This window comes from Neoarthrinium moseri (genome assembly GCF_022829205.1).
Source record: "Neoarthrinium moseri strain CBS 164.80 chromosome Unknown scaffold6_Wmoseri_CBS_16480, whole genome shotgun sequence".
In the NCBI taxonomy this organism is placed as follows: domain Eukaryota; kingdom Fungi; phylum Ascomycota; class Sordariomycetes; order Amphisphaeriales; family Apiosporaceae; genus Neoarthrinium; species Neoarthrinium moseri.
Window position 1 is genome coordinate 177,517 of NW_026055120.1, and position 20,494 is coordinate 198,010.

The window sequence follows — 20,494 nt, forward strand, 5'->3', positions numbered from 1 at the left end:
CCAGGGGGTGCACATGTGGGAATGGGCATAGCCGTCCCCCCCTCCAAGAACGGCCGCGAGGAAAATCATTCCACCAACGTTGCATATAGGCTTTCACAAACTCATTTGCGTGCCTTGGATGCCATGCGCAGCTCCACAGTGGGCTCCATAGGGCTGAAGGAAACGTGACTTTCGAGGCAGGACATCGCGTATCCTGCATCGGCGCGGCACAGGACTTGTTAAACCAAAAGCGAGGTTGATGTGGCTGTAGTCCGAGCATGTAAACCTGTGCCGGCTTGTTCTGCGCCCTCGATTTCGAATAATACTGGGCTCGGTCCCGATGCACAGCTCGTGCATTACGTACGGCCCGTGTTCTAGCGACTGATTACATAGGCACTTTATCCTCAGGAGCTTCGTCTCGAACAATGGTCGGAAAGGCAAAGTCCTGCACCGGATGTCGCCAGGCCAAAGGCGCCTGCGATGCCCCCAAGCGAGCCCCCAAGCCCTGCAGCCGCTGCGTGGAGAAGAAGCTGGAATGCCGCTTCGACAAGAACTTCAAGCGGATCTATACTCGCCAGTAAGCCGAACCAAGGAACTGTTTCTTCCTCTTCCACCATCAAATGACTCTACTATAGCGCTGACATGCCGGCTTCTCCCGCAGGATCACACGCGAGATAACGAACGGGCTACACAACGTGCGGCCCGCAAGCAGTAGCACTACGCCCGAGAAAATCGGCGCCCCGGGTTTGCTGCTCTCCGATGACAGCTTCAACGGCCCCGAGTTTGCGGTCGGTAATTCCTCCGTGTCCTCGGATACGGTGGTCGAGTTATTCAGACAGTGAGCACTTACACTTCGAACCTAGCGGGCCGCGCACCCACGGGATATGTAGGTACCGTCAAAGGCTAAATCTTCGGCAGCTTCGAGCGTCACTATCGCGTCCACGCGCCATTCCTACAGCCCATACATTCGCTGACACATCTGTACCTGAACTTTCCGCTGCTCTTCTGGACCATCTGCCTCGTTGCCTCGCAGCACCACCCCACCCATGGCAGCCTGTACGAGCAGCTGTACCTCCCGCACCGGGAGCTCCTGGCCACCATCTCGACCACGGCCATCAGGACGGCCGAGGAGGTGCACGCCCTCCTGCTCCTCTGCTCGTGGCCGATACCCCGGAGGCGGGGCTCGCTGGATCCGGGCTGGGACTATGTCGGGATCGCGGTCAATGCCTGTATGCGCATGGGGTTTCATAAGCCGTTGTCGGAGCCGCCGGGATCGCTCGACACCGCGAACTCGCTGAGACCGTCTCACCATGTCGAACTTGAAATCCAGAACCTCACGTGGCTGGGTTGCTTCAGCATTGGGACCGAGTACGAAGCCCCGGCCGTGTTACTGTAGGAAATTGGATCACATGCTGACTCTGTTTCCAGAATTGCCACGTTCGTAGGCCTGCTGCCCCCGATCTCATCGTATTACCAGCTCAAGTCCGTAAGAAAGGCCACGGCCCAGCTCAACGGTGCCTTGTCGCCAGCCGGCCACGCCAGTTTGTCCGTGTACGAGGCACTGTGCCAGTTCAGCGCCGCGCTGGAGGATGCCGAAAACCACGCAGAGCACCTAGCGTTGATACAAACCTTTGACGGCAACCTAGACGGGATCAAGGCAATGTACGCCGCATCGTGGGGGCCCAGTGTCGACTGCCAGCTGCAGTACGCCAAGATGAACTTGTACACATTCGCCCTTACCCCCCCGGCGGCCCAGAGTGGCGGCGGCGGCGGCGTGCATGTTAATACACCAAGTAGCATTGCCAATCGACGAATCATGTACGCAAAAGGCATGGAGGCGGCGTTGGCGCTCATACAGCGGGTGAAGGAGATTCGCGCGGCATCCGAGGCCGGCGACCAGGAGACGGCCATACCGCTCCTGTTCTACCCGAAATATTTCTTCGAGAACCTGTTCTTCGCCGCGGTGTTTCTGTTCCGTGTGCTTGCGAACAAATCCGTCGCCGGCCCCACGCATCGGAGCATGGCGTTGCGGGCCATGGCGGACGCCCACGACATCTTCCAGCTGCTTCCCAACAGCCGGGATTTCGCCAGGGCGGCGAAATGGGTCAGTGCCATGATGGAGAGGGCGCACGCGATCGAGTCCGCGCCGGGGCCCTCGCCGTTCGCCGAGATCACCGTGACCAACAGACTCGGGGCCTCGCTGCTGTGGGACACCGTCGCCCAGCTCCGGCCCGAGATCGTGGACGAGATATATCGGGACGAAGACTACCAGATGGGCCAGCAGAGCCTTGAGTCCCCCGAGGTGCGGTGCGGCCAGTTGCCGCTGGCCCCCGACATGAAGATCGAACGGTTCAGGACGCCGCGCCTCAACGTGCCGTGCCTTGATGTGTCGCGTCCGGCACCGCTCATCATGGTCACGCAGACCCAGGAGGCGGACACGCAGATGTTTTGGGATACCTACATGCAAGACTTTACCTTTGATTCAGAGATGAAACCGTTCATGTAGATCTGCCTGGTTCACTCGAGGGAATAGAGTTGAAGCTCTGCGTACCGGATGAGGAATGAAAATGGGAAGCCTTTATCGGTCATTGGGCTGGGATACTTTATTTGTACATACACTGCTATTCCCAGCAGCGACTTGCATTGAATGAACCTTGATACCACACTAGCAGACAAGAGAGATTAGAACCCGATTTACATATACCGCATCACAACTTCAGACCCCTTTTCTTCGCGTGCTTGATCTCCTCCCGAAATGCCAATTCTCCCAATATCTCCTCAGAGCCGCCTCCGACGACCATCATGCGTAGGTCCCGGGTGATCTGCTCGACTACACCGCCGCCGCCTGGCCCGCCCCGCTGGTACGCGACGCCGCCCATGACCTGCTGGGCCTCGCGGGCCGCGAGCTCGAGCAGGCGGCCGCCCGTGACCTTGGCCAGGGCTATGCGGCCGGCGATGGAGTCGTCCTGCCAGCCGTGCGCCTGCACGTGGTAGGCGATCTGCTCGAGCCAGGCCCACTGGGCCTCGACCTCGCGCGCCAGCGTGACCAGCTTGTGGCGGATGAGCTGGTGGCTGGCGAGCGGGCGGCCGAAGGTCTCGCGGTCGTGCGCGTACGCCAGCGCCGTCGCCAGGCACGTCCGCGCCTTGCGGTTGCACCCGGCCGCCATGACGAACCGCTCCTTGTTGAAGTTGGTCATGACGTACTTGAAGCCGGCGTTCTCGGCCCCGAGCAGGTTCTCCGCCGGCACCTGCACCCCGTCCAGCCGCACCCACGACGCCCCGCCTGCGTTCTGCCCGCTGTTGGCGATCTTGTCGATCGACACGCCCGCCGTCCCCTTCAGCGGCACCACCAGCAGCGAGATGCCCCCCGGGCCCGGCCCGCCCGTGCGCACCGCCGTCGTCATGTGCGTGGCCCACTGCGCGCCCGTGATCCACTTCTTGGTCCCCGTCACGGTGTAGAAGCGGCCGTCGGCGCTGCGCACCGCCCGCGTCCGGATGCTGCCCACGTCGCTGCCGCCCGACGGCTCCGTGATGCCGAGGCAGAAGCTGACGTCGCGCGTGAAGAGGCCCGGGAGCCAGCGCCGCTTCTGCGCCGCGGTGCCGTGGTGGATCACGGGCGGCAGGCCGATGACGTTGGCGCCGCCCGACAGCCCCGCGCCGACGCCGCCCTCGAAGCGCGCGCCCTCGTCCGTCAGGATCAGCTGGTGGAACACGTCCAGCCGGTCGACGGGGATCCCCGCCACGGTCCGGAACTCGGCCGGCCGGTACTCCATCGGCACGTCCAGCAGCGACAGCCCGGACTTCAGGTAGGATGCCCGCGCGCTCTCGGGGCAGTCGCCCCGCGCTTCCCACTCCAGCGCATGCGGTATGATGTTCTCGTCAATGTACTTCCGGGCGTACGCTTGCAATTTCCGGTGAGAGTCGTTGTAATACGGCGACTCTAGCGCGCCGTGCCACGCGGGTTCAGCCCATGGGAGCTTGGAGCTGGTGGTTGCGACGTTCTCGCTACTTGACTGAGACATGGTGATTTTGACAACGCCTCGTGGGCATGATCAACTCTGAAGGGAATTGTAGGTCAAGAATCTCGTTGTAAGCCATATACTGGAGGCAGTGTGGAGTGTTTGCATGTGTGCCGCAAGGGATACCCAGCCGAGGCTCCGAGGGTGCACCGCACCGCTTACCCCGCTGCGCGCGGAAGTCCTTAGTGAAGATCATCCAACAACATGAAAGGATTTGTTTTACTCGTCTACTGGCCCGATGGAAAGGGAAATTGGAAGTTTTGGAGTGGCCTTGATAAATGAATCCATTGGACTGCTGCAAGAGCATTGTCATCAATTACTTTGGGTTGCTATCCCCATCCAAATACAGACACCCCACCTCGAGCTTGTAGACATAGCCGTGGTGGAATTTTGGAAGGCTACTGCTGGACACGTACGAGCCAGACCGTTGTGCCCGGGTCTATTGCTGGCTCGCAGGCGTATCATTCTTAACGGCTAGCGGTCAATCCATGGTAACATATAGTCAACGATGTGCCCCCTTCAGACAATGTCGCAAAGATTACTTGTGTACTCTTTCGGCAGTCAAGGGGGTTGCTGCGTAGTTTCTGTGGGGCGAGACTATTGCGAGCTCTTATGCTACGCTCATAACCAGTTCCGCTGGCTTTGTTTTGTGCGTAGAGTCTATACTTCAAGGCGAATGGCAGAACTCAACGTCCATGGCTTTTATTTCCTTTCGGGTCCAAGTCAGTTTGGGACTAAGCTGTAAACGTAAGTCAAAGTTGACTGCTGTCTCGAATATGTATAACATTAACTGCTCGAAGCAGAAACTGAGTAGTATACCTGGGCTGCCCTTTCTCACTAACATAGACTGATGGGTAAAGACCGGCTTGACAAGAAAACAGTATATTACGCTTGATGCACTTTGATGCTCTGCGGTCGCCATCTCTTACGCAAAATGCAGAGGTCCGGCATGATTCTCTTATGTACTCTCTGTAGGCGAATGGGAACATTAGTGGACCACAGTTTATGTTCCATGAATGGAAGTTGTGGATTATTTAGTTTCTGGACTCTCAGCTACCAGGCAACATGCAACTGATCGCCTGGATCTATATCAAGCATGAGATTGAACACTGCTTCGCGGCCACCTTCACTCGAGCAGCACAAGCCTTTCATCGATCATGAGAGTGTCTTGCGATTACGAGCGAGTACGAAGGTGGTTGACCCGCTTATTCTCGGAATAGTTGAGATTCGCGCCAAACCTTACTTCGCTAGATAGGCTGGAGCCGACGCTAGATCGACTAGTCATGGTTGATGGGCGCGAGTCAATCTTAAAAACGGCATGCCCGCACTTCAAGTGAGCACTGACAGGCCGTGCATCATGCTGTCGGGGATGGGGTTCCACCTCGTCTTACCGACAAAATTTCTCCTTTGCAGACTCTGGAAGCACTCTTCTTCGAGCAAACCCTTCTGGTGATTCACGGGATTGTGGCATCGTCATGGACGAGTCTTCGAATACAGCAGGCCCATTGGGGCCCCTACGTCGGGCCTCGACGACCCTATTCAACGCGAACCCGCAGCTGGGTATGTGGCAGGCGACGGGTACGGCACTCGCGCAGGCTCCCAACTATTCAGAGCTGCGCGTCGCTCAAGCTGGGGAAGCCATTGAGTTCAACGCACAAGGCCACTCTGCGCGTACGGCACTGCTTCAGAGCGATGGAGAACTTGGCCCGGTCCTCAGCAAAACTACGTCAAGATACGAGCCATCGAGGATCCCGGGAAGCCTCTCGGATGACGATGAGCATCATGCACGGCCACCGAGGCGCCGCCAGACATTGCTGGAGATGCAGAATGACGAGCCGACTGTGGGTTTCGGTCCTACAATCGCCAACGGTCTCAAGGCGTATTGGAAATTCCTCCGGACGCCAGCCGGGATTCTGATCACAATATACTTCCTAAATATAGTTGTAAGTATACTGGGATATCCGATGCAAGGCCACGCGTATACAGTACTGATATCAGACATAGGCTTGGGGTGTAAGTTGAAATGTTGCATCGGCACTGGAGCTGATGCCAGCCGGTGGTGTTTCCGTACTAAACAATCTCTCAGGCAATGCTGTTCTTCCTTCTATTGGGCGTGGCGCCCGCAATGAACTATCCGACTGCCGATGACGATAACTCGCCCCGCAAGAAGTGGCTCGAGATCGATAGCCAGATTTTGAACGCGTTATTCTGCGTCACAGGGTTCGGTCTCGCGCCTTGGCGGTTCCGCGACTTCTATTACTTGGTCCGTGTGTTAGCCACGCACGACAGGCACGCCATGCAGAGACTGGCAAAGCAGAACAAGGGCTGGTTCAGACCACCAGCGTGGTATCGCGAGCATGGAGACGTGGAACAAGCTGCTGCTACACCATTGAAGTCGAACGATGATATCCCTCAACCAAGCTTGACGCGAATGCCGACATTCACAGGCAGAATGGCACCACCCACTGCGTTATGGAAGCTGGCGCTAACCATCTCGATGATGGTTATGAACACTCTTTTCCAAGTTGTATTGTCATATTACATGTGGGCATACAATCGATTTGACCGCCCCGTAAGTGTTCCTTTTCATGGGATCTTCAGTTCTTTGATATGACGATGCTGATTCAAGCGTGCAGACGTGGGCAACTGGCACCTTTATTGCATTGGGCTGTGGAGTCTCGGCCGTTGCAGGGTTTGTGTCCTGGTGGGAAGGTAGGAAAGTGAAGAAGATTGAAGGACCGGAAGTAAATGTTGTTGAAGTAGGTCCCAATATGCAAGATGCAAACAGTGCCACAAGTAGGGCATGAGAATTTCGTGGCATTGCAGGACCTAGATCCAATAGCTTCGATATACGCAATTGATTATTACACACGTAAGGGCCTCATGACCATTGACAACCGTACTCACAGCAATTTGCAACGAAGAACAGCATCCAAAGTTCAGTTGCTTGCTTCTAAACCACGAGATTTGAGTAGCTCAATGCGAAATAGTGGGGCTCCGTAGCTGGTTGAAGGCTCACATTACATAGTGCTGTTAGCTAACGATATGAGCCTTTGACTTCCTAGCGCTATAACATGAGGCTGGATTGCCCGGCACCTAGTAAGCAGATCTGTAGTTGATACAGCGGCGGTACTAGGCTGGATCTCAAGTCTAAAATTCGATTTGGCCGGCCGGCAAGCTCGGCGCGGAGATGGGGATCCGAGGTCGGTGTTCCGGTCTTACATACCGTGCTAATCTCCGCAACACACGTACAAACATTTTATCTTCTACAAATAAGAAAGCCAGGCGACTTTCGATCGAATTTAAACAATTATAACTCACTCGCAGGAACCGTATACAACTGAAAACTGAGTTTTCATCTAATCATTTCCGTTTGTTTCTGGACCTAGTTGGGCTTCGCCAACCTGCAAATTCACCGAATTCACCAACCATGTCAGCGCAGCAACATGTCTATGTCCTTGGTATAAACGCCAAGCTTGGGGCTGAGGCTGAGGCAAGATGGGGAACATTTGACGATATCATGAAGAAGATCGAGGTCGACTTGGCCCGAGCAGAGAGAAATGGCTTTCCATGCACGCTACAGGTCGTCGATAGTGGAAATGTGGACAAGTCATTGGCAGAATTCGAGGCCAATTTAATAGCAGGAAAGGACAAATACTCAGCGCTCATGTTTGGCGGCGGTATCCGGACAAATCCAGACCCTTTGCCTTTCGAGAAGGCAATCAGCATCGCAAGGAAGGTACTAAAGCCGGATGTACTGATTCTGTTCAACGATGGACCCGACAGGCATTCTTGGGCGATTGAGCGAGGATTTGGTGTAAAAATGGAGATTGGCTAAATCAGAGGTCTAGTAGGGCCAGATTGCTCGGGCACAGTTACGGTTGCCGAAACAGACACTGTAGCCGATTTCTGACCAGTCTACGATGATTTCTCGTGGCCGACATGCTCCCGAAACCGCACGTTTGCTCAACTTTGCGGTGTGGAAGTTCCAAAAATGTCAACTTTGATAGTCGGTACATATGTTTTACTCATTACTCCGCATTACCAACGTATAATAACTTCATAGTTGCCTGTTTGCACTCGTGTTATATTCGTGTGCTGGCAGGAGCCTTCATTCAAAAACGTATTGCGCGCTGGATCTATGCGTCCATCGTATAATGAGGTGACCGTTAAAATTGAGCACATGCAGAGTTATCGTATCAAAAAACATCAATGAATTGTCTGCTGCTAATGGAGTGCGAGTTGGACTGTGTTAGAGTTTTGCGTTCAAGTCTGTACCACCTGTTCTGAAACTCTAGAAGTCACCAAACCATAATATGAAATTGCGCATATCTGTGACATCGCACCTTGTAAAAACATGCCCATCTCCGAAACGACTTCTGGATTCCGCGTATTTAAAGGGGCGAAAGGTTCCCTTGCCTCCAGTTGTAAATTCATCACTCATCGTACATGCCTAGTCGGCGCTCCGAGTCAAATATTAACTCTGATCCTATACTTACAAAACTCACGAAACGAACACCATGCCATCCATTCAAACCCTCATTGTGCTGTTTGCAGCATTCGCTGCCTCCGCTTCTACGGCATTGAAACCCATGTTCCAAACCGCCGCCAATCACACAGTGACTGGACCAACAACCTTCTCAACAGTGATCACAAGCGATCCAACTCCCTTATCTGAAAACGCCAACTTAAACAACATCGAAGAGCCGCCCCACACTCTTGGCGGAGAAATCGATAACATAGACTCCGTTGATCTCCTCGAGTGCTGGGAGAATTCGGCGCGCTACGAGTTTGGCGAATTCAAGTGTGCCGGAAAACGGTGGTACCGCAAAAGCAACGGGTTGTGGCATGATCCATACGACTGCTGGGAGAATTGTAACCCGTTTGTCTCTGGCTCGATCAAGAACGACCCATACAAACGGTTGCTCAAGTGTGAGAGAAGGGTCTTTTGGGCCGAGTGTAGAACTGGCTACGCTCCGATTATAACCGAGTCTTGAAAAGTTTATCGCCTCGAGGTTGCTTCCTGACAAGAACTGCTGGGATTGACTGTTGTTATCGTCGTGACAGGAGTATGAATTGAAACATGCTTGAAGAGCTTCTTTGAATCATGAATGAGGACCCACACAACATATACCTAAGTACTGATCCAACTTTGCGTCCCATTTCAATCCATACTGAGTTTGCTCTTTCAGCACAGCAACATCATGGTCACTTCAGATCAGCTTATAGTTAACTTGACTGAGTCTGAAGTTGAAAGCGGATGAAACCACTGGAACCGGCCAAGCAAAGAGCTGTACTTTGGGAGCGAGTTGGCAAATATTCCTCATACAACATATGCATCAGTTGACTCATTTTCGTGAAAGGAGTCAAGTCCACAGGGAGAAGACCACCACAAACTGCTCTACCATATGAGATTTCCGAAGGAAGTAGGACATTGAATGTGAAATGAGTTTTCAAATTAGCATTAAAAGATTATTAGCATCGAAAGATTATCAGCCTTTACTACGGCCCCGAAACCAAAGAACGCTCGCAACTGATGATTTGGTCATACCATCGGTATGATTATCCGTACATGATGAATCCAGTAGTAAAACCAATCAAGATACACAAGTAAGAAACATCGGCTTTGGATGCTGCTGCAGTAACGTAGCTGGGCAGAGAAGGCGTAGTGGCAGCTTGAGTGGCCTCGTTATTTGTGGAATCATCAACGCCCGACGGACCAGGCTCGACGATACTCTCTGGCGAAATCTCATTTACACCAGCAGCAGCCACCAAAGTCGCGCCAGTGACGGCAGAGTTAGCTCTCGTGGGGTTGCTGGGAAGTATCGGAGCGGTGGGAATGATCACAGCAGGCTGCGGTAGATTCCCGCTCGCCGCTGCATCGTTGTCTGGCGGATCCACATGCTCCTCTGCATCGGATGCTGAAGTGAAGGTGGATGCAGAGGCAGGATCGCTCTTTGAATCCGGATGCTGTGCTGCAGGGTGATGGCCTTGTCCTGGCGCTACCGGGTCCGTGCCTTCAGTGTTGGCCGGGTGGCTTTTCCCAGGCCCAAAGTTGGAAGGATAATTCTGCGCGTGAGGCTCAGCAGACCTTGTAGGTTTTGGCACTTTGTGGTTTCCATAGACGGTAGGCTGTTGTGTGTCTTCTGGGCACCAGGTAGTAGTAATAGTATGAACCTCTGTAGTCGATTTATACACGGAACAATTCGTAACGCGCGGATGGCATAAGTTGATCGCGTAGGTGGTTGTGACAGCATAAGTCGAAGTATATGTACTCTTTTTGGAATTATATGTCATGTAACTTGTGGGAATAGTGACCGCATTATAAGTTGGGGCTGTCGGATAGACAAGGGTTGTGTCTGCGGCTGTTGGATCGACCGATCCAGAGGACGTCTCGAAAGTCGTTACGGATGTGAATACTGGGCTGGTCTCTGCAGTAGAGAGCGCAGTTGTCGAATTCATCGGGTACGGGGGGGCTGGGACTGTGGTAATCGGACTGGAAATACCCGTAGAGGAACTAGCGGTCACCGTCGGAATTTCCGAACTTGTGGAACAGCTAGAAGACTCGGTTGTCACTGGTCCAGCCGAGGCAGTCGAGGATTCCGAAGTTGAGCAGGAACTTGAAGACTCGGTAGAAGTTTCCGAGGTTGTCGAGGAGCTTGAAGACTCAGTCGTGACTGGTCCAACAGAGGCAGTCGAGGATTCCGAAGTTGTGGAGGAGCTTGAAGACTCAGTCGTGACTGGTCCAACAGAGGCAGTTGAGGATTCCGAAGATGTGGAGGAGCTAGAAGACTCGGTTGTGACTGGGCCGGCAGTTGCAGTTGAGGTCTCTGACGTTGTAGACGAAGTTGGCGACTCAGTTGTGATTGATAAGGACGTTGAGGTACTAGTGGTGCTGACCACAAGTGAAGTCGAAGTGGATGTTTCGAAAGACTGCGTTGACGAAGAAGAAGAGGAAGAAGACGAGATGTCATAGGGCCTCTGTCCAACCACGTTACCTTACGAGAATATAGGTCAGTATTTCCCTTACAATTTAAGCTCGCCGAGCTTGACCGGAGATTCCACTCAAAGAGAACAGTAGCGTTGTGAGCCATGATAAGTGCATGCGGTGATGAAGAAATGACATCCAACTGCACGTACCTGCAGGCAAGTATCTAGCAACAGTGTAATACCCATTAGTAGCAGATATGGCGTATGCGATCCCAACCCTGGTCGTCGAACTCCATACACACTGAGTGTAATGCCCGTATGCAGCGAAATTCCCTTCTGGGATCACTTCGCCGTTGTAATTAACCTCTTCTTGTAACCAGGAATTGGTAGAAACAGAGAGAGGAAAACGAACACCGCTTGATGACCTGACATGAGATATCTCGTTAGTAACACAACCTATAATACTGTGCAGCAAAAGGTACACAGGCTGACCGTTGAAATGCTAGATTTTCCCCTTGCCCAGAGCCAGTGGAATGTACCAAGCTGTCAATTGAGGCGATATAGTTGGCGTACTCCTGGGCATCGGCTTCCAAGGCCGCGTCCCAAACAAGCGGGAGAACCCCTACGTTGGCACGGGCGGTGTTATGCATGTCGAGAGCAGTGGTTTGATCCAGTATCAAGTCTGAACTTTGCCGAGCGCTGAGCCTGCCAGAACTCGCTGACTCTAAGGAAGAGAAATATGCCTCCGCGCGCACATATGATGTGCCGAAGGTGCTCACAGCAAGGGCGTAGATCGCCGCAACAATAGCCGTGCGACCCATGATGAAAAATTAGATGAAACTTCCCTTTGTGCTTGAGTCGATAGGGTTTTCAAACAGTAGAGAGGATGTGTATTATATTATCAGCATTTAATTGCCTGCCGCGGAATTGGGACATCGCATGTGCATCTCGCTTCATAATTGAAACAAACGGAGCCATGTCCGCAATTGTCGACGAGTCATAAATGCAGTGTGGGTGGCGTTAGTTGTCTCAGGCTCACTGAAACAGCAGGTTCCGTACTACAGCTCTGGCTTGTCGTCACTCGGCAAAGCATGATCATGTTGGACCACAGCAAAGACTCCATTTCCTAGTCAAATTATTCCGTTTGAGGATTGTCTATTTGAAGAAGTGGGCCAAAATTGTCTTGACGTTCTTGAGAGAAGCTTGCCATACGAACGCAGCCTAGATGGGCTGCCACTCAGTCCGAAAGGCTTCCACCAATAATCACTCGACGCACAGCTCGCTTACGGGGCTGTGTAGAATTCATAGACCAGTATGAATATGTGAATACAAAATGGTCACGGTCCCCTTGGTTCGGACCCATTATTCAGAAAAAGTCGGCTGATTTCTTGTCAATTGTCTCTGCCATATGAAGTAACAGTGTTTACCGTAACACTCAATCAAATTAGTAGAATGGTCTTGGCCGTTCTATTCCTCCGTTGATTGTATTGTTACTCTATGACTTGACGCGTGGGCTGTTCAATGCACACCGCCTCTAGTCGGTGCCTTACGACTGAAGTATGCATCTATTAACACAGAACAAGCAACGCCTAATTCACCTACCATATCACCTTTGGAATGGTGTTGCGAGCAGACCCGGACGACTCTTGGCAGACAAGAACCCAAATCAATCCAGTATAAAAGGGGGCGAGGGGAAAGGGGGTCGTGTACTTCTACCAAAGAACTGTTGGCAGCAGCGGGGTGACGCCAGTGCAGCGGTGGGAGAACCTCTGTTCTTTTCGTCCCATATTTGAGTGCGAAAACTTGACATGTCGGGTTTGGCTGAACTAGCTTACTCGGCTTATGCAGGCACGCAGGAGAGCCTCCGCTAAGACAGCGTGCATTAGTGCGCGGTACGCACGCTTTGGCCTGTGCGTGAACCTTATAGTTTGCGTTCGGCTGTACATAGCCCTCCGTTGCCAGAAAAAGGTGGGGGTCTGGCTTTTCCCAGACTCATGAACTCGCGTGGTTTGGGGAAGGCCACGACTAGATGTGAATCAGGAGTGGCCATGCTAAGCGAGATGGATCTTGGCAGTATACAACTCTCGCGAAGCGAGACCCATTGATCCAAAGGGAACTCATGTTCTTAGTACAACCCCCTAGCGGCTAGCCCTTGCTCCTCGCCGCTTCATCACGACCTCGTCATTATTGCCTAATTTGTACTTGATTAGACCAGACGCTCAAACCATTTCACTATCAATATCGTCCATTCCACCAATATCTGTGCGAAAATCAGTCAATCTCGCACTCTCTTCTGGTACGACAAAACCCGGCGTTTGTCATCACCATCCCTGCTTTTGCGCAGAACCTCTGGCGGCTCTAGGTATGGCTAGGCTGACACAGAAGCAATAGTGCTTGAGACTGATGACCATATTGGCTGTGAGACCAGAACCTGTAGCCTTCGCGATTAGGACCGCTTCGGGCGGATGTGACTGAACCAATATCAATGGGATGTCGGGGCCAGGAGTGCTCCCTGCTTGTCAACGGAATTGCTTACCGCGGATCTCATGTACGCCAATCAACTTTGAGACACAAAAAACAGTTCTTGAGCATAGGTCACAATGGAGTCAGAGTCAGGGCAAGTACATCCCGATGGCCCATTTAGTGCGCTACACACTTGCCGTTCGCCCATAGACTATCATCACATAGACAATGATAGTCTTTGCATCGTCACAGATCAACAGACTGTTCTTATAGTAAGAAGCCTCAATGCCATGTAGTTTGAGCTTTTAAGTTCCTGCATGTTGATATAGATCGACAATATCATTTCTGATACCTCAACACCGCGCGGGTCAGGCCGTAGACACCCTATAGAGCGGAATTGAAGTCTTCTAAGCTGGATGTAGATGATGGCTAGGGCAGTGTCAAAACGGGCTTATTGTTCCTTGGACACGAAACCAATCTGCGTATATAACAGCTTCTAGCCCTCGAGATATCCAAGTGTAAGGAATGACGATAGCAGTTCCGAGGTGTCGTCCAAACCATATGCCACGATCCTTGGGCTGGGGCTGGTCTTCTGTTCGGTTCTGAGCCCGTCGGACCGCAAGATGTGGTCAGTGATATTCATACGACATTTTAGCAATCTAACTTTCTAGCTTCTCCCTCGCTAAGACTATTGCGGCTCTACCGACGGCGTTTCATTTATATATTTGGAGAGCTTTACGACCGTTTTGAAGTTAGCAGTCCCCACTAACCAGCGGTGGCACCAATTTACCGACATCTGTCATTACACCTCGTCAAGATCATCTCACCATTACGCCCAATATTAGCCCATGAAGCCCCGACTGCCAAACCATCGCTCTGCTTTACCTTAAAAGCAACTGCCAACGGGAGTGAAGGCTCTCCCGTCCACAGGCAATGGGTTTTAATCGGCAGAAAGAGATGTTCGAGATAGCTAGGACAACTAGGACTTAAGGCCAATTATCTACCCGAGAACAGAAACTGGCGGTTTTTCTGCTTCGGGTCGATATCCCTTTCGACCGCAAAAACTCCTTTCAACGCGTAATAGTAGACTGAAGCTGAATGGGAGGGAAACGGTGTTGTAATATTTAAGATTTAATATTGGAAGGTGATGTAATGCTGCTTTTTGGTTTGCTCACGCCTTTATCGAACTTTGGCACCTAAAATAAGAGACAGGCCGATAGTCCGCCACGTATCCAAGCCAATGCCGCATGTGAAACCCCCGTCCACAGCTTTTCGCGCCGCCAACGCACAACACTGAAACTCCCACCCGCCAACGTCCACGTCACAGTCAAACGGTCTTCGTTATTAGGAGTAATGTAAACAGTCGGGGGATTTTCGGATACCCGATTCACGGAGTAACCACCAACCGAACTTGGCGCTTAGGATAAAGACGGAGCAAAGTAACTAGGCTGTTGTGACCGGACCCCTCAGGATATACAACATCGTCAGCCCATGGCTGGAACGGTTTGGACATTAATTCAAGCCGAGAGCAAATCCGATGGGATATTCATAGCATTAAATAGCTCGAAAAAAGCCGTACGATTGTGAATGATTACACGATACCTACCTGCAAACCTCTTAGTTGATACACCACGGAGTGGCTGTTGGCACCTGGGGTTGAGCCACAGAGCCTTGCTATACAGGTTGAGTCTACAAACCCTTTCTCCTCAGCGCTACAAATGGGCAAGGAGAGTCTTTATCTTTTCGTTTTTACTATGCAATTTGTTCAGGTTGTAACATTACTCTTCTCGATGGTGGCATAATCAGTATGCCACTTCTAGGTTTCCAGCTTATTTCATCCCCAAGGCCGAAATACGCTCTAATAATTCTGATACTTGTCTCTTCTATAAAGTTGTTCATCCATTACTGGCCTCTTCTCCTGATTGAGGACGTGTCTGTTGGCTCGGGTAGGGGATTTCATCTCGAAGGACCTCGAAGGATCACTCGTATCACTTAGACAAATTGCTCCGAAATTTCGTCCGTTGTTCCCAGACCCGTTACCTTTGTGATAATAGGAGCCCTACTAGATGCAATAGCGCGGCTCAAGCGGTGTTCGGTGAAATACGTCGGGGAACAGTTATAACGCTCCGTCAGAACACGTTGTAGAGTATCGTGTACTAGTCTAATCACATTCGAGGAATCAGCACCGTGGAAAACCAGTCGGCACGCTCCACGAAGATATGTATCGATGAAGGGGTCTGGCTTCTCGCTCCACTTCAAGACCATGTGTTCAAAAAGGGCCGCCAGCATATCCTCCTCAGGTCCGGACTCATCCTCCCAAGTTCTGAAAGACTCGAAAATATCCCTCTTAACCACAGGCCGGTATATTGTGAACCCATTCCGAATCGCGAGATCTATTAGCTCCGTATTACCCGCGGAAATTGCCTTGCGGAAGTTCTTTACATCGAAAAGGCAGCCTGAATCGAGCAGATACTGGCAGGTTTTTCGGCTTCTCTGCCAACCTCCAGATGACCATATTTTATGGCTCGAGTCGACAGAAATCGAGAAAAGGTCCCTTCCAACCCTGTCAATTGCCGGATGCTTAAGGTCAACCAAGCACTGGGCATGTTGGGGATATATGAACTTGACAAACTCATAGGCGTCATCAGCCCCCAAGTTCATTGCCGTTTCGAGACCGAGCCATAGAGAATCAGAACTCACGTCATCACGGCTAATTTGATTCTCCAGAAGGAAAATCGCAATTTCGAAGCAGTGCTGATCGAGCGCCCATCCAACCATATATATTTGCCCTGGCGGAGTCGTCAAGCGCGCACCAGCCCGAATCAGCAAAGTTAGTATCTCTACATTACTCTTACCAGGTACACCTCGTTGAGGTAGCAGAGGTTCTCACGGCCGAGGTCCTTAAGTATAATCGAAAAGTTTCCTCAGGACATGCTCGTATCTGTGGGAACCAACTACGGAGAGCAGCGATTCCAATAGCTCTACAGTCCCCCTTGAAGCAGCCATTCGGAGGTGGCCGAACTCAAAATTTGCCTCTCTCTCGTGTACGAAGTATAGACCAATATCCTCTTGACCATGTTCTGCAGCTGCCATAAGACTGTCGTACCCCTCGTAACCAGTGGATCTAGAAGAAACAGCGTCAATATCACTGCCAAGTTTGACAAGGTGTTTAACGACATCAAGCCGCCCAGTTTCAACCGCGTCATGTAAAACGGTTTCGAAGTACCAGGACCTGCACCACTCGCCATCTATGGCCTGGGAGCAAAATAATGTGTATGCTCGAATCGCTTGTTCCACAAGGCTGGTATCTTGACAGTGTCTGACTGCCCTTGAGATGAGCGAGCGTGTTGGGGCTCCATCTTCACGTTTCTCTGAAAGATGATCAATTTTCCGGACGGTACAATGCGTTATACTTCAAAGTATTGTCGAGGCTAGTAGTATCGAATTCCAAAAATGAAGGGTTCCACATCCTGTGGGCCAGATCAGAGCGACTAATGCCGACATCCGATCTTGAATCCTTTGTGTACTCATCATACATCTTATCATAAAGACTCTGTCTCTTGCTGTCAAGTTTGGCAGCAGTAACGAACACTGACTTCCACCCTAATTTGTCACGAAGCTGTTTGCTGGTACGCATCGAGAACGTAAGAATGTCTGACTCAAGATTTAAGGACTCTTGCACTCTGAGCAGGAGCTCTGTTGGCAGGTCCTCAAAAGCCGTCGAATAAGTCATGTTGGGTTTGTTTCTTTTCTTTTTTTTTTTTTTTTTTTTCTTGGCCTCTGTCCTTGTGGTGAGATGTATTGACTAAACTGTATGATAGAGCAAAGAGTATGATGCGAAAATGTCTGTAGGTGTTCAATTGCTTCAGGGAGGATATGCTTAGGAAATTCCAACTCTGGTGGAGAAATGGGCTCAAATGAAGACAGACCGTAATGCTTGGTTTCTTCTAGAGAGGCATCAGCATGCCACGGAGTGAGTAATGGTACTGTGGCTGGCATTACAAATGTTACCGACGTGCTACGAACTGGTTGGTTGTATGTGCCAAATTAGGTTTATTTACTCTATAAAATGGAAAGGAAAAGAGATCCCCTATTTTCCGCGCGCGTGACCCTCTTAAAGGCTCACCTTGCGAGCAGGCAGTCTTGGGAGATTGCGGTGCCGGTATCATGGGCCCTAACCCGCGGGATCGGCCTATAACAACAAAGCCCTGTTACACGGTACGGGCCTATAAAAACGCTAACGGACAGGAGGATTCTGTGTCTTGTTGTCACACTAAAACGCGCGTGAGAGCATGTAAATTGACTGAGGTTGATCCTGAAAGTTGATACTGAAGGAGCTACAAATTAAATGGGCTGATGAGCCTTCTATATAGGGAGCGATCCCCGGGGTTAAAGTTGTGCTGCTCCGTCGTATACCCCTTATATCGTGACACTTAGTTATCACATGTTGATAAGCCCGATGCTTTCGGGCACAAATAAATCAACTTTACTAAGCCAAGTCCAAGACCAGCCTTGAGAATGAGTGAGATATCGGTACTATGCGGCGGGATAGATGCTATGGCTGCTGTCAGCACTCCAAAACACCTCGGAGGGGTACATGATCACATGATCAGATGACCATAGAAAGTTTCCACATATACCCGATGGATAAGTTGCAAAATACAATGTCAATTTCAATAAATAAACTGTTTAGTCTTCGAGATAGCCATGACCCTGCCTTATTCCTAAGGGATAAAGATCGTATTGGGAGGATCGTATGTATTGGGTTGCGAACTGGGATGCGCACATAAAGTATCGTCACCTCATCTTCTTGCCTACTAATTCGCTAAAGAGTGACCGGCAACACGATTAATTTGCCTACCTACAACCCTGCAACCGCAGCCTCATGGCTAGAGGATTCTGTGTCTTATTCTTACATACCCGTACGCCCTAGGTTGCATGACCTACCTTCGACCACATTGAGATCATTGTACAGTTCGACTCTCCCTTCACGAACCATAAAGCTTATCACTTCTTTCAGAGTCCTTACCAATCGTGGGGTCAACCCTAAGCGTCTAACACGTCACTCGAGTCCCCCAAAGCTAGCCGAATGACGGTGACGAACTGAAGTAAAACGTCCCCACTAGACCCTACACCAGTCACCATGGCCCGGTTAGGCAGCGCCCCAGATTCATGTTCCTCTGCCAGGAGGTCGAGTAGAGTCTTATTCGACTCTCCATACAAGAAGAACCAAAAAGGCTCTCCCAAGCGAGCCCTTGAAATGCCGATTCGGAATGTTTCAGCAGCGCTCGAGATGTCAACGCCGTGGAATACTAGACGACACAATCCGCGGAATTGACCTTGAGGAATATCATACTCCAACTCGAACAAACGCTTAACCGTTAATTGAAAATAACTAGTCAACAGCAGCGGGTGAGAAAAGCGCTTCAGCTCTCTTGGTTGATTGATAGAGAAGCGCGGTCGGATGCCTTCGTCGATTACGTGGATATTTCCAGCGTCGATGGCGGAGAAGAAGTGGTATTCCTCAAGGATGCACCCATTGTCGAGCAAGTAGTCCGTCAAATGTTCATGGTCTGGCAACTCAGTAGCCTGGACAGACAATGCCAACAATTCAAATTGGACATCCGCGAGCGTTCTTGGATAACTCACCTCGTTAAAGAGCAATTGGCTGTGTTGAGGGTAAATAGTCTTGACAAAATGCAAGAAATTGGGCATTCCGTTTTCCATGGACTGCTTTATCCCCCGCCAGAGGCAGGTAGGGCTTGTGACACCACGTTTTATCTGCCGTTCCAACAGGAACAAAGCATTGCGTGTACAGCCATTGAAAAGAGCGGTCTCCACAACGTCCTGCTGCTTATCCACGGCCTTGGTCAGTCGCGCTCCTGCCTCGACGAGGAGGGAGAGTACCTCAATATTGTTGTCAAACTTTGACGGAGAATCGCCATAATATGACGGAGAATCGTCATACTTTGATTCTCCGTCAGAGTAGTTTGCCAATTCTCCGTCAGAGTCTGACACTTCTCCGTCAAGGAAAGAAACACCCGATGCACAGCCAATCAAATTCTCCAGCAAACGTAAATCAGGCTTCATGCCACGCTTTTTGGAAAGCATAGCTTTCAACAACCTCGGGGCCCTTTTCTCCACAGAGCGTTCTAGATGGCGTGGAGCGATATAAACCGGTTTCTTCAAAAGGTACAGTGCAATTTCTTCCTGGTCGGAAATCATGGCCACGTCAAGCGCGTCCCGGCACGTATCAAAATCCGTCTCGTTGATATCCGCTCGGAGCTGTACGAGTCGCTGGACTACAGGCATTCGTCCGGCTTCTATAGCTGCGTGAAGCAACTTCTCAAGGCTGCTCCAAATCACTGCTGGAAAATGTGTCTTGTATGCATCAATAGCTTCGCGGACTAGTTCGTCATCTACGAAGCTCCTGATTAAAGCCAACAACATAGTCCTGTGGTGAGACTTGTTATAGGTTGAATCCATCATTGCGATACGCCGATGGCGTATCCGCATTTGTTCATCGCTGGACTCGCTGAGTTCTTGTTCATAATCGTCCAGGCCCATGCGGAACTCATATCGCTCGCGTCCGATCTTGGCTGTAGCTACAAACACCTGTCTACCCCCTAAAATGTCGCGGAGTTTCTTGCTGGTTTTGTTTGAGAAATTGATGATATCTGATTCGTGTTCCAGGCGTTCCTGAATCATGAGCAGCATCTCCTTGGGCAAAGTATCGAGAATCTTAGGCTGGACCATGATGGATTTCCTCTCTGTGATGGCCTGTTAAACACAATATCCTGCTGTGGAAGTGTTGCTGTGAGTGGGATTTTGGTAATAGAGTTGATGGTGAGTTTGCTGTTCACTTTCGAGATTGATATGTGCAGGAAAAACCCCCGTACTTATTACACCACCCCTGGAGGCTAGTAACCACGCAAATTTGTAACAATGTCGTTGTCTGATATTGGACGCAGATGTGTTCTATTGCCCTTTGTGCGCTTGACCAATAGAGATAAACAAAATCAAAATAATGTCTTAAACACTGCTAGTTTGATACTGATGATACAAATGGTGGGTGGGTAGGCTAGCACTTACCGCTTGTGCAC

General features: G+C 51.0%; 8 protein-coding genes across 8 annotated transcripts; 4 read left to right on the top strand and 4 right to left on the bottom strand.

Moving 5' to 3' along the window:
• Positions 1–404: 404 nt before the first annotated feature.
• On the top strand, positions 405–2,485 carry JN550_002619 (uncharacterized protein; the record flags this gene model as incomplete). Its single annotated transcript, XM_049313935.1, has 4 exons — positions 405–556; positions 641–817; positions 898–1,347; positions 1,408–2,485. The coding sequence occupies 4 exons, from the start codon at positions 405–407 to the stop codon at positions 2,483–2,485; spliced, it is 1,857 nt and encodes a 618-aa protein (XP_049175144.1).
• Positions 2,486–2,687: 202 nt separating this feature from the next.
• On the bottom strand, positions 2,688–4,001 carry JN550_002620 (uncharacterized protein; the record flags this gene model as incomplete). The annotated part of the gene is made up of 1 exon (XM_049313936.1): positions 2,688–4,001. The coding sequence occupies one exon, from the start codon at positions 3,999–4,001 to the stop codon at positions 2,688–2,690; it is 1,314 nt and encodes a 437-aa protein (XP_049175145.1).
• A 1,472-nt stretch (positions 4,002–5,473) lies between these two features.
• JN550_002621 (uncharacterized protein) lies at positions 5,474–6,805 on the top strand (the record flags this gene model as incomplete). Its single annotated transcript, XM_049313937.1, has 4 exons — positions 5,474–5,941; positions 6,003–6,011; positions 6,085–6,570; positions 6,635–6,805. The coding sequence occupies 4 exons, from the start codon at positions 5,474–5,476 to the stop codon at positions 6,803–6,805; spliced, it is 1,134 nt and encodes a 377-aa protein (XP_049175146.1).
• Positions 6,806–7,428: 623 nt separating this feature from the next.
• JN550_002622 (uncharacterized protein) lies at positions 7,429–7,836 on the top strand (the record flags this gene model as incomplete). The annotated part of the gene is made up of 1 exon (XM_049313938.1): positions 7,429–7,836. One exon carries the CDS (start codon positions 7,429–7,431, stop codon positions 7,834–7,836), a length of 408 nt encoding a protein of 135 aa, XP_049175147.1.
• A 682-nt stretch (positions 7,837–8,518) lies between these two features.
• JN550_002623 (uncharacterized protein) lies at positions 8,519–8,995 on the top strand (the record flags this gene model as incomplete). The annotated part of the gene is made up of 1 exon (XM_049313939.1): positions 8,519–8,995. One exon carries the CDS (start codon positions 8,519–8,521, stop codon positions 8,993–8,995), a length of 477 nt encoding a protein of 158 aa, XP_049175148.1.
• A 565-nt stretch (positions 8,996–9,560) lies between these two features.
• Positions 9,561–11,749, bottom strand: JN550_002624 (uncharacterized protein; the record flags this gene model as incomplete). Its single annotated transcript, XM_049313940.1, has 4 exons — positions 9,561–10,996; positions 11,139–11,152; positions 11,231–11,353; positions 11,421–11,749. 4 exons carry the CDS (start codon positions 11,747–11,749, stop codon positions 9,561–9,563), a joined length of 1,902 nt encoding a protein of 633 aa, XP_049175149.1.
• A 3,634-nt stretch (positions 11,750–15,383) lies between these two features.
• On the bottom strand, positions 15,384–16,052 carry JN550_002625 (uncharacterized protein; the record flags this gene model as incomplete). Its single annotated transcript, XM_049313941.1, has 1 exon — positions 15,384–16,052. The coding sequence occupies one exon, from the start codon at positions 16,050–16,052 to the stop codon at positions 15,384–15,386; it is 669 nt and encodes a 222-aa protein (XP_049175150.1).
• Positions 16,053–18,437: 2,385 nt separating this feature from the next.
• Positions 18,438–20,147, bottom strand: JN550_002626 (uncharacterized protein; the record flags this gene model as incomplete). Its single annotated transcript, XM_049313942.1, has 1 exon — positions 18,438–20,147. One exon carries the CDS (start codon positions 20,145–20,147, stop codon positions 18,438–18,440), a length of 1,710 nt encoding a protein of 569 aa, XP_049175151.1.
• Between the last annotated feature and the right edge of the window lie 347 nt (positions 20,148–20,494).